The sequence below is a fragment of the Phocoena phocoena genome, chromosome 13 (genome assembly GCF_963924675.1).
Source record: "Phocoena phocoena chromosome 13, mPhoPho1.1, whole genome shotgun sequence".
Lineage (NCBI taxonomy): Eukaryota > Metazoa > Chordata > Mammalia > Artiodactyla > Phocoenidae > Phocoena > Phocoena phocoena.
The window spans coordinates 68633100-68646007 of record NC_089231.1 but is presented as its reverse complement, the minus strand read 5'-3'; the positions used below and the strand labels follow the sequence as shown (position 1 = coordinate 68646007).

At 42.4% G+C, this 12908-nt stretch overlaps 1 protein-coding gene and 1 pseudogene across 1 annotated transcript; both read right to left on the bottom strand.

Moving 5' to 3' along the window:
• Positions 1 to 2710: 2710 nt before the first annotated feature.
• On the bottom strand, positions 2711 to 6929 carry XBP1 (X-box binding protein 1). Its single transcript, XM_065889847.1, is given in 6 exon segments — positions 2711 to 3268; positions 3574 to 3681; positions 3684 to 3719; positions 4573 to 4701; positions 5497 to 5593; positions 6691 to 6929. Coding segments are annotated over 6 exon segments (1167 nt in total).
• Positions 6930 to 11933: 5004 nt separating this feature from the next.
• Positions 11934 to 12314, bottom strand: LOC136133294 (thioredoxin domain-containing protein 17 pseudogene; annotated as a pseudogene).
• Between the last annotated feature and the right edge of the window lie 594 nt (positions 12315 to 12908).

The following is a 12908-nucleotide window of genomic DNA, read 5'->3' as shown; positions in this document are numbered from 1 at the left end:
TGATAAATGTGGATCCCTGATTTGTGGGCAGGCAGAGTTTGAGTTGCGGCTACAGAAAACTCAGGATATTGTTTTCTTTACCAAAATTTGGAAATCACAGCTAAAAGTTATCTATTTTTATAGATTTGTAAACTAAGCCTAAGTAGATCGTGACAATTTAGTATAATAATCCAATTCACCAGGTCCAGGGTTCCTACTTGACCAGTGGTCTTTTTACAGCAATGCCTAACATGTTTAGGTTTCATTGAAATAATCTACAATAAAGTATGGTTCAGGCAGTGTAACTTTAAACTCCTTGAGGGAATATAGTTTTGTATGTATCAGTTTGGTTCAAATATTCTACTAGTGGCATTTGAGAGATGAGCTACATGCAGTTATGTGGTGTTAGACTATATAGCTCCAGCAAGACAGGAATGTTGTCTTTCAGCGACTGGTTAGTGGGTAAACAAGCCAGTCTTCCTGTCCCTAATTAACTTTAGTAGTTAGTTAGAGGGTAAAGATTTAATCTTAGAAGATTAGAATTTGATGCCATAAAATACTCTTGGAGTAGGAGGTATTAATTACCTCTGCCTACAGTTCTGTCGCTACTTTGCCTGCTCCAGGAACACACCTAGTAGAAAAGCAGAGAAGCACACATTGGTGTTACAAGGCCCAGGGAAATGGTGTACAGGTATCTGTCACCTGCTGCTTTGAGTTATGGACAACCTTCTGCATTTAATAGAAATCTTGCTTTGGTTTTGCAGAGAAAGATGTTTTTATTTCTAACCATTCCATTTAGTGTTTCAGTATGAAGATAGGATATCCTGAGTGTTTAGTAATTTTCACCCATCTGTGCAGGAAATGAAAACTCAATCTACACAGGTTGTGTCCTGTGTGTTATTCCTGTTGTACAGCTGTCTCTTTCATGTGATGTCATTGAATGTAAATTAGTTGAGCCCCAGTCTTCAGATGCTTGTTCTATAATGTTGAAAGCTAAAATGTATCTGTAATTACATCTGCCTACACATCCCTAAATAGATTCTCAGCACTTGTTTTCAGTTCTAGAAAATCTGGTGATCAGGTTTTTAATTGTGGGGCAGCTGGTGAATTTTTCTTACACTTACAAAACAGAAACTCAGAGATTAAGCAAGTTTGCATTGCCAAGTACTAGGATTGGGCTCTGGTTTCAGCAACCAGGGACCTTAGGCTCTCTTGCCTACTAGTATGCTTGTGGACACGCCCCCAACCACACCAAAGGCATTCCCTTGTACTTGGCTGTAACCATGGCCTGCTTTGCCTTGCTGCTGGGGATTCTTCGAATCCCACCTCGTTTGGTCTGCTCACTCACTCTGACCTCCCCAGAGGTAGTAAACACTGGCATAGAATGCTGGCATGGGTAAAATAATTTCTATAAATTAGGGGACTCCTTTAATATCTTCTAAGTGGATTCCCAAGGAAAAGATGCACCTTGGATGATGAGGTTATCAAGTCTGTAGTTTGGGGGTTGTAACAGGTTCACTCTTTTGTGAAACATGTCCTAGAGTGTATATAATTCTGTAAGAGATTAAAACCCTTCCAAAGTGGATTAGGAGATAACAGTTAACTTTTGAGTGCTTGGGACGGTGCCTGGCATATACTAAGTGCTTATAATGCATCGTCTGTTTGAATCCTCTAGCAGCCTTTAGAGATACTATTATACCCCTTTACAGATGAGGAAATAAGTGGTAATTTATGCCCAGGGTTACCCAGCTGAACTGGTGGCAGAGTTGAACCCAGGGAGTTTGAGTCTAGAAAATCCTCTTAATCTCTATAATAATAGCAAAAGTATTGATATTTAATGGCATGTCCTTCTCTAACATGTTAATAGCAAAAGTTGTTAAGTGTTCTAGCTCTGCCATTTACTAGCTGTAATAACTGGTCAATTAGGCTGAAGAAACCGTCTCAAATATAGTAACTGCTCAGTGTTTACTTCAGGAAGCCAGGAACTGAAGCAGGCAGTAATTACGGGGGGAAAGCCTTCAGTCACTTTAAAAAGTGGCATGCTCACTGAAGTGGGATAAATCACTACCATGGCAAACAGTGAAAACCGAGAGAGAATAAGACTTGAGGTTCAAGAAGGAATCAAAGAACAAAGACACTGCATTGTACTTTTTAACTGCACAGGTAGTTTTAAATAAATGGAGAAAGCACCTTCCAAAAGTTACACTAGCAGGGAAAGATTCCATCAAGCATTTACATAGTAAATTTCTATTTTACAAAAGATTCTTGATCTTTACTTGAACTGTACATGATGAGGGAAAAGGAGCCCCCTCAGGTAGGTGTTCTCTCTGCTTGCAGAAGCAAACTAAAGGACCTAAGATCAGAGGCAAGCCTGGGATGCCAAGATGGGTAAAGAGAAATGATAAAGGGCCATTCATTAATTCCATGTCTAAGACACTTTTCTAGTGATGCTTACGTAAATACTTCAGGGCAAACCACTGCCCTTAAGATAAAGGTACAACCTCAGAATCTCTAATTCTGGATTATAGTAATGTATCTGTGTACCCTGGACTGCTGAATGTCAAAAGACAATGCTTGGGGTGACCTATGAGGTTTGAACAAATACTTTATAGAGGAATTCTCTAGGACCATACACCCTCTACTTTGGCTTTTTGAATGAAGCACAGGCTTCTGTGCTATATCTTCCAGCAGTGTAATAGTCAAGAAAAGGGCATCAGTATTGGATCACTCCTTAGACACTAATCAGCTGGGGAAAGAGTTCACTGGCAAAAGTGTCCTCCCAGGAATGGTCTACACCAAGCAGAGAGGACATGTCACTCAAGGGAGAAGGGGAACCCTCATAGCTACAGTCACTATAAGCATCCAGTAGGTAGGAAGATGGCTTCAGGCAGTGGCTGGTTGAAAGCAGATCTGAGATACCCAGCTCTGGAATGAAGTCATCTTCTACAAGTTCTTCCTTCACTGAGACAGTGAATTCAGGGTGATCTTTCTCTGAGGGACTGGAAGGTGCTTCCTCAATTTTCACTACCACATTAGCTTGGCTCTCTGTCTCAGAGGGTATCTCTAAGACTAGGGGCTTTGTATATATGTGGTCAAAACGAATCAGTTCATTAATGGCTTCCAGCTTGGCTGATGACGTCCCCAGGGATGGAGAGGGGGGTGTGGGTAAGGAACTGGGTCCTTCTGGGTCGACTTCTGGGAGCTGCTCCAGGCTGGCAGACTCTGGAGAGGGACATCTGAAGAACATAACTGGGTCCAAGTTGAACAAAATGCCCAACAGGATATCAGACTGTAAAAGGAAAATTAAATGGAGTTCAACTATTAGAATGCACTGAGAATCTACCTTAGTGCTAGGTTCCAAAATGTAAATTAATCATTAGGCTATAGGATGACCTCCAGGACCCACCAGACCCATTTATCTATACTCCACTCCATGTCCTAAACCACCTGGAAATAGGAAGGTAGTTAATGTTCACCTCCAACTCAACCGAAACTACCTTCTCTGCCCTCATATGTCTGGTTAGGAATGTCAGGCATCAAACAAATGGAATTAAATAGTTATACACCTCTTTAGTAAACCTGAATAAGCCCTACCTCAGAGTCTGAAGAGTCAACACCGTCAGAATCCATGGGGAGATGTTCTGGAGGGGTGACAACTGGGCCTGCACCTGCTGCAGAGGTGCACGTAGTCTGAGTGCTGCGGACTCAGCAGACCCGGCCACCGGCCTCACTCCATTCCCCTGGAAGGAAAGACCAAAGTGAATGAACAGCTCCAACACCTGAGAGTCCCCAGGGAAATACTTGCCAGGAAGCTGTGATTCTTGACTTTCAAGAAAGCTAGAAAACTATTCTTTAGAGCTGAAACATTTCCCTTAAACCTTTGTTATTTCCATTTTCTCGAGCCCTCCTCAAGAAGAGATAAGAAAAGGAAGGTAAGACTAACTTCATTGTGATTTTCTGTACAATGAAACATTTTTCTTCCCCAAGCAAAGATTCAGGCAGGACCAATATTCCTTTTTTTTTTTTTTTCAGGACCAATATTCTTAAATAATATCTTACTTATATTCTCAATAAGAATAACGTTCCTAGTAATAAAGTTCTATAGTGAATTTCAGCCCAGAATCTTTTTGGATAGTAATTTTTTAAAAAGTTTGTCCTGAACATTATCTTCTGAGTAGAACTGCCCTACTGTCAACCTTAGACCACTTAAGTATTATCACTGAATTTGCCATGATTCGTAAATTAAAACCCATACATCACTCTTCTATCAGAAAGGTGTCACTATCACAATGAATCCCTTCTCTTCTCAATCATATTCATCAAAGAACCACTATAATTTCAGTAGCATTCAAAGTCAGGTTTGACTGGCTCTCTTATCCTGGTTCTCCTTAATGTTGGCATGGTAGATATATCTTGTCGACTACTGGCATTTGTTAGTACTTGCTCTTGGAGAGTCATGTAACTTATTTTAATTATTAGGACTTAGTACTATTCACTACACTCTTGAAAAATGAATAAGTATCATTAAAGAAAGAGGTCATGTCACTTAAAACCATTTCTCACATATGGCACCAAATAAAGGACATGACTTACTTTGGTCTCTGCCTCCTCTTCAGTCACTAGGGCATCCATCCCCAAGCGCTGTCTCAATTCCTGGTTCTCAACTATGAGGCCATGAGTTTTCTCTCGTAAAAGCTGATTTTCTAGCAAAAGTTTTTGGTTCTGGAAGAAAGTTCAGAAGAGGCTATTAAGACATCTAATTCTTTCACTTAAGAATCCACCTGACAGCGTTTCACTACAGTAGGTTTCCTTTCCTTCTCCCGGGTCTTTTGGAAAACTCTATGCTTACGAAGTTGTTCACAGTGGGTATTAGAAGGCAAGGTTGTAATTACAAAAAAAAAGCTATTTAGGAAGTGCCATCTCACGGGGTCACATATAACACGATGCCCCCAACTACTAATAGAGACTTCAACAAAGAGTGACTTGTGGCTTTAATTTAGATATGACGTTTAAAAAAATCCTATCTTGAACTGGTGGGTAATAATAAAAGTGGTAGTGGTGGACTGTAAAATCAACATGTTAAAAAAAAAAAGAACACCACAAATAATGCTTATGTATTCAAGATGTGTAACTGGCAACAATTTAAGTTTAGGTAACAAGTAGACCCTAGAAGGGGAAGGGAACCTTTAGTGGACTTTTGGATAAGCCAGAAAAGGTCTCAAGTTTAAGCAATGATTACCTATCTGCTTTTACTAATTTTTTAGTACTGATAAAACATTGTTGTAATTCACCAGCTTTGAGATAGAGCTAGCACCAAATGCCAAGAGGGTCAATCATTTCTGCTCTCATCAAGCTTCACCACTTAACCAACTACCTATCTACCCTAACTTAGATTAACTAAAAGTTTAACTTTTAATTATATGTCCAATTGTATTCTAAAGGAGATGAAGCAACCATTAACCAAGGGAAAGATATACAATGGATAAAAGATACGAGTTTGGCCTTAAGTATTTTTACCTCTTCTTCCAAATCTACCACTTGTTGCTCCAGCTCACTCATTCGAGCTTTCTTTCGGTCTCTGGCAGTCTGAGCGGCTACTCTGTTTTTCAGTTTCCTGAGAACAGAAAGAGATATACCACACTGAGTCATCTCAAACCTTATTTATATCTTTATTTGAAAACTTGGCCACCTGGTGCTTTCATTTTAATTTACAGAATAAGGTAGACTAATGGTAAAATACACTTCAGGCTCCTCCCCTCAAGAAAACAAAACCAAAAAAAAAAAAAATATCAGCCTTCTGTGGATCTAGCTTGAAGATCTACTTTACTCTCCCCCATACTGAGTCATCCACCTCCGTCTCATCCCTGGCCACAGCACAAAAGCTGGACACAAATATTATTCACCTTGCATCATAAGATATTTCCTCCTCCCCTTTCTACTCCCCCGTTGCTTCCTGACTCCAATCCCCTCAAACAGGATCCAACCTGGACTGATTAAATCTAGTAAAGGCTGCAATCGCGCTAGAACATAAACCCTCCCTCCCTAAACCCAACTCAAAAGAGGGAGAGGCTGATGCGACTTTCGCCCTGGTGCTGAAAGCCTAGGACCGTGTCTACTCCAGGAGGCACTTCATAAATCACAAAAAGCACAATGATCATAAGAGAACTAACATTTACGGAGAAGTACTAGGCATTTCTCAATCTCCCCAGCAGCCTGATGAAGCAGATACCATTTTAAGGATGCAGAGGCTGAGTTTGACTAGTGAGCCTTACAGCGCTCCCAGCCCCCTTCAACAGCTGACATTTCCGTTCCGTGCGCCTCCAAAAAAAGTAGGTTAACCAATTGGCTTCATGTCACAGCCCAAGTTCAGAAAAGCTGACCACGGGTTTGTGGTCACAGCTAGAGGGCCTGGAACCCAGGTACCCTGATACCCAGCTCTGGTTATCTCTAATGAGATAGAAAAGAAGTAAATAAAAAAGGCCTGCGCAGCTCTGGACTCCACCCAGCGCGGTGGATCTGCTAGTCCAGACTTCCTGCCCCGCCCCGCGCCACGCTGGCACCGGACTGGCCCGGCCACCAACGCCTGAGCGCTGCGGACGGTCAGCGCGGCCCCAGGTCCCTGTCTCGCCTTCGAATTCGGTCCCAGCCTTCGAATTCGGTCCCAGACCCCAGGCCCTCGCCCTCCGGGTCCGCGCCTCGACCCTCGCCCACCTCCGCAGTGCCTTCTCCTCGGGGCTCAGGTGCGTGAGGCGCTGTCGTTTGCGCGCCTGGGGCGGCCCCCCGCTCGCCGCCTCCGGGCTGGCCCCTCGCTGGCCCGGCACCATGACCGGCAGAGCCCGGCCGACCGGGGCTCCGGCGGCGGCGGCGGCGGCGGCGGCGGGCTGGCCGGACAGAAGCAGAACTTTGGGTGCCCCGGCGGCCGGGCTCTGTGCGGCTGCCACCACCACCATAGCCGGAGCGTGTCTACGCGAGTACGCGTCCCCGCCGCCCAGCGGGCCTGTTCCGCCGCGCCCAGCCTTTCAACGATCGTGGCCCTCCGCGATTGGCCAGCGCCGAGTGACGCAGGCCTATCTTGGCTCCCATTGGTCTGGCCAATCCGGAGGGGGTGGGGCCAGGGCGTCCAGCGTGGCGGCCGCTGTGCAGGGCATTTTTCGCCGGGGTGACCGGTAGGCGTAGCTCGGCCCTGGGAGGCTGTGGGGCACGGGAGGGCCGGGTCTAGGGAAGCCCCGTGCTCGTGAGGAAGGGTCCGGAGCCAGGCGGAGTTTCCTCAATAAATGGAATTTCTCCCCTAGGCTGACGCAGAGTTTAATTCCAAACTGAGAGATTTCCAGACCAATTTTTACGGAGACTAACAGATTTTTACCCGCCCCTGACAGAATTGTATCTTGTGCACCACTTAGGGCCCGGAGCTGAGCAGAAAATCGAAAGACCAGCGCGAATCGGGGCTTGGGTTAGAAAAAAGCCTGCAAAGAAATTCCGTGAAATAAGTCTTTAGGGAATGAGATCGCGCGTTTTAAAACTAGGTTTAACTCATAGTGAATGCTTAATAAACCTTACGTGGTGTTCTCTCAGAGTGGCGGGAATACGTGTAATTTCATTTTTCTTTGCATCTCTAAACTTTCTGCTATGAGCGTACATTATTATTATTATGAAATGAAAAAATGGCATGTATAAGACATGAGGGGAGGTTCAGGGCTCTTGCCCGCGTGTTGCGGCGCAAAGGGGCGGGGTGGGAGGAAGGGGGACTTGTGAAAGAGGGGCCTCCGAACGGTAGCTAGGGACCAGTTTAGACACAGGAATATTAAAATGGAGAAACCCGAGGGAAACATCCCACACAGGCATTTTCACTTTTTTGAAGCAAATTACAAAATGTTAAGTTCCCTAGAATTACAAAGCAATACGTTCTTTAATAAGTAGTTACTGCTTCCTCAATGCTCAGCACTGCTCTAGGTTCTAGGGATGCAGAGATGAGTAAATCTCGTAGCTGGTGGTTGGAAGATATGCAAAAAGTGAAAAGATAGAACCCTTCCAGGTAATTCTTCGGTGTTACTAAGTCAGGTTAGCTCTTCAATTATATTTTGGTGGGGAGAAAACAGTATGGGAAGAAGGAATGAATGAAAGCAATTCAGTCTTTCAATATATAGGCCCTTTCAAGGGCATAGTTTACGTCATTCCCAGGACTGGACTGTGAGCCTCCTAGTATTTTCTTCTCCAAATTGGCAGAGTAAATCAATGACTTTGTTTAAACTGAGCTGGCCCAGCTCAGGCCATCCTGAACACAGGCTGCTTCTGTGGACTGGGAAAGAGGTGGGGGCTAATCAGAGACCAGGACAAAACAGCCTGCCTCCTTTTTAACTCCCATCAGCCTTGAGCTAGCTGGGTCCTAAAGTGCCTGCAGGGGTGAGAGACTCACTACTGGCCCTGGGACCTTTGGGGAGAATTCTTCAGAATACCTTCTGGTTGAGACCTACTCGTTCCTGTTAAAGGACCTTGGAAAGCTGTAAGAGGTTCTGAGAAAAGTCATGTAATTGTCATGCAGTCTTTAAGTTAATATTTGTGAATGCCAAAAGAATGTCTGGCACTGTGTAAGAAATCTCAGGGAAACTAGAAGAAATTTAAATCACTTAGACATAAAAAGAAAATGCATGAGGCCTCTATTAGTCCATCATGGTGTAAATGAGTAACCATAAGGAGAAGGTACAAGATGCTGGGGCAGAGGAGAAAAAGCCAGTGGATTGCATTTTAGTCTTGGTTAATTGGGTAGAAATGGAATGTTGAAATTGACTCCCCCAGCTTTGTTTTCAAGGCTTTCATCTTTTTGATAAACATGTTAAATCATACTGAAAAACAGTAATTGGACCCAGTGCAGATTGCTGTCTGTGGAATCGTGAACACTCGTGTCCAAACCTTTGAACAGTTTTATATCCTCTCTGTAACACTTCTTTGATAATTCTTGCATCAGATGCCAGTAATATTTTAAAACAGTTACTAGGCACTTGTGATAAGAGCTATAAAATGTATAAAATACAAAGTTCTTAGTCTTTGTGAAATGCAAGAAACAGTAGAACATTAAGTCTAAATAAGTAAAAGAACTACACCAAACCCAGTAGCAATCTGAAACTAAAATTCGAGAACTGATCTCTAATATGGTAGCCACTGACCACAGGTGGCTATTGATTCTTTTTCCTACCTGTCTTTTTCACAGTCTCCATTCTAGCACTCTTCACTCACATCACTCACGCTTAATCTTCCCAAGGTGCACTGCCCTGAGGTAGAAAAATCTCTGGGGCTTCGAACAAATAGACCAGTCAAGCTATTGGTGATGAGATTGAAAAAGGAAATGACCCTCATCACTGAGTATCAATCCCTTTCCAACTCCATTGGTTCTAATTCCTTGTTTTCAACAAAATTGATGGAAGATAAGATTGAGTTGTCAGCTGGGACTGGAATACAATAATTTTTAATAATAGGTCATTATGTGACTTGGCTTCTAACTTAAAAGATGTTCAAACAATTGAAGGACATCGTTATAACAAAATGCCTTCCTTCCCCATCCATTTAGTTATACGAACAATGTTTTGGGGCACTTTTTTTAATTAAAAAAAGGAATAAAATTAATGCTGAATCCTGCCTCACTATAGCAATAAGTATTATTAATCCACTGATACATGGTGCAAAGATACATTTCCAATATTTTACTCTCTATGTTTAATAATTATCAAAATTTGGAATATTTGTTGTTTTGATAAACTTTGTAAAATTTGTACTGATTTTAATTGTTATGGTAGCTCCATGTAGAATAATTTTTTATGGTTTGAAAAAGCTTTAAAATATTTAAATGTGTATATTTTTATGCAAGGTAGCCTATTGGGTAATCAATAGTAGACTTTTAAGCATAAAACTATATTACATTGAGATAAAAGTCTGTAAGGAAAGTAGAATGGAAATATAACTTAAGAAAGAGAAATAAGGGAAGTTTTCTGGTTCTTAATAAAGAGCTTGTTGATTTTTTTTTAACTTTTGATTTTGATATAATTTCAAACTTACAGAAAAGATGCAAGAATTGTACAAAGAGTTCCGGCAGACTCTTCACCCAGACTTTTTTTTTTTTTTTTTGGCTGCATTGGGTCTTCGTTGCTGCACGTGGGCTTTCTCTAGTTGCGGTGAGCAGGGGCTACTCATCGTTGCAGTGCGTGGGCTTGTCATTGAGGTGGCTTCTCTCGTTGCGGAGCACGGGCTCTAGGCACGCAGGCTTCAGTAGTTGTGGCATGTGGGCTCAGTAGTTGTGGCGCCCGGGCTTAGTTGCTGTGTGGCCTGTGGGACCTTCCTGGACCAGGGCTTGAACATGTGTCCCCTGCATTGGTAGGTAGATTCTTAACCACTGCCACCAGGGAAGCCCACCCAGACTTTTTTTTTTTTTTTTCCGGTACGCAGGCCTCTCACTGTTGCGGTCTCTCCCGTTGCGGAGCACAAGCTCCGGACGCGCAGGCTCAGCGGCCATGGCCCACGGGCCCAGCCGCTCCGCGGCATGTGGGATCCTCCCAGACCGGGGCACGAACCCGTGTCCCCTGCATCGGCAGGCAGACTCTCAACCACTGCGCCACAAGGGAAGCCCCAGACTTTTTGCTAAGACTCACCAGTTAACTTTTTACTGTGTTTGCCTTATCAGTCTCTGTATGTATGTGTGTGTATCTCATATATGTATATATATATAGTCACCGTGTATCTCATATATTATATATATATTCACAATTTTTTTCTGAACTATTTATGAATAAGTTTCAGTTATGATGCCCCATTACTCCTAAATACTTCAGCACGTGTTTCCTAAAACCAAGGCATATTCTCATAGAGGCAGTGCAACCATCAAAATCAGGAAATTAGCATATGTAGAGATACAGTATCACTATCTAATCCCCAAACTCCATTCAAATTTCTCTGATTCTTCTAATAATGTCCTTTAAGGGAACCCTCCTACACTGTTGGTGAGATTTTAAATTGTTACGGCCACTATGAAGAACAGTGTGGAGGTTCCTTAAAAAAGTAAAAATAGAGCTACCATATGATTCTGTAATCCAACTCCTGGACATATATTTGGAAAAGATGAAGACTCTAATTCAAAAAGATACATGCACCCCGATGTTCATAGCAGCACTATTTACAATAGCCAAGGCATGGAAGCAACCTGAATGTTCACTGACATTTGAATAGATAAAGATGTGGTATATATATACATATACAATGGAATAGTACTCAGCCATAAAAAAGAATGAAATATTGCCATTTGTAGCAATATGGATGGACATAGAGAATATTATATTAAGTGAAGTAAGAGAAAGACAAATATTATATGCTATCACATATATGCAGAATCTAAAAAATAATACAAATGAATTTATTTACAAAACAGAAACAGACTCACAGACATAGAAAACAAACTTAAGGTTACCAAAGAGAAGGGCAGGGGAGGGATAAATTAGGAGTATGGGATTAACAGATGCACACTACAATATATAAAATAGACAACAAGGATTTACTGTATAGCATAGGGAGCTATATTCAATATCTTGTAATAACCTACAAGGGAAAAGAATCTGGATATATATATATATATATATATATATATATATATATATATAACTAAATCACTTTGCTGTACACCTGAAACTAACACAATGTTGTAAATCAACAATAGTTCAATATAAATAAATAAATAGGTACACAAATACTGTCCTTTAAAGTCCAGGATCTGTTCCAAGATCAAGCATTGCATATGGTGTTTATCATGCTCTTTAGTGTCCTTCAACTGGGAACAGTTCCTCAGTCCTTTCACGTCTTTCTTTTTTTCATCATCATTTATTTACTTATTGCTAACATGAATTCAAAGCGAGTATGCAGATTCTCTTATTCTAGAGCAAATCAGGAAATAAAGACACAAGTGCCATCACCAAATCTTAATCTTCAGAGAACAACATCCCCACGAGGTTGGCCTGAAGACACTCAGATTCTACCAGTTTTTGAGGTGTTCCATACTTAAGTAGTGTAGGCACTGCAGTTAATTCCAACTTTTTCCTGAAGTCATTATTTGCATCTTTCCAATAAGGTTTTTCTCCTCCTTGGCAGTAGATAAACACTCATCCTTCACCAGCATGATTCAGCCCTTCTCGTACGACTCGTTCAGCCTGCACGCAGTCGGGGCATCAGCTTTTGCCTTCAGCGTCCTTAAAACCAGAAAAATAGGCGAAAACGGTCTTGCCACTCCGAAAACGGTGCTGCTCCACCACCTGCGTGAATTCCTTGTAGCCAGACACACTCACCTCTTTGTAGCGGGCCATCGAGAGAGCGTGCCATCGGAACGCTGGAGGTGTCGGGTTCCGCCACTGCTGGGAGAGGCTCCATGCAGGGTGGGGCCTCATGTCTTTTCTTTCTTTCTTTTTTTTAATAAATTTATTTATTTATTTACTTATTTTTGGCTGTGTTGCGTCTTTGTTGCTGTGCACGGGCTTCAATAGTTGTGGCACGTGGGCTCAGTAGTTGTGGCTCATGGGCTCTAGAGCACAGGCTCAGTAGTTGTGGCGCACGGGGCTTAGTTGCTCCGCAGCATGTGGCATCTTCCCAGACCAGGGCTTGAACCCGTGTCCCCTGCATTGGCAGGTGGATTCTTAACCACTACGCCACCAGGGAAGCCTGCCTCATGTCTTTTCTGATGTTGACATTTTTGAAATGTATGGGTCAATTATTTTGTAGAATGACCCTCAGTGTGGGTTTGTCTGATGTGACCTCATGATTTATGTGTTTTGGGCAGGAATACCACACAGTGATGCTGTTTTCTTCTTGGTGCATGATATCAGGAGGCAGGAGATGTCAATTTGTCCCATAACCAGTGATATTAACTTTTGCCAATTGGTTAAGATGCTGTCTCCTAAAGT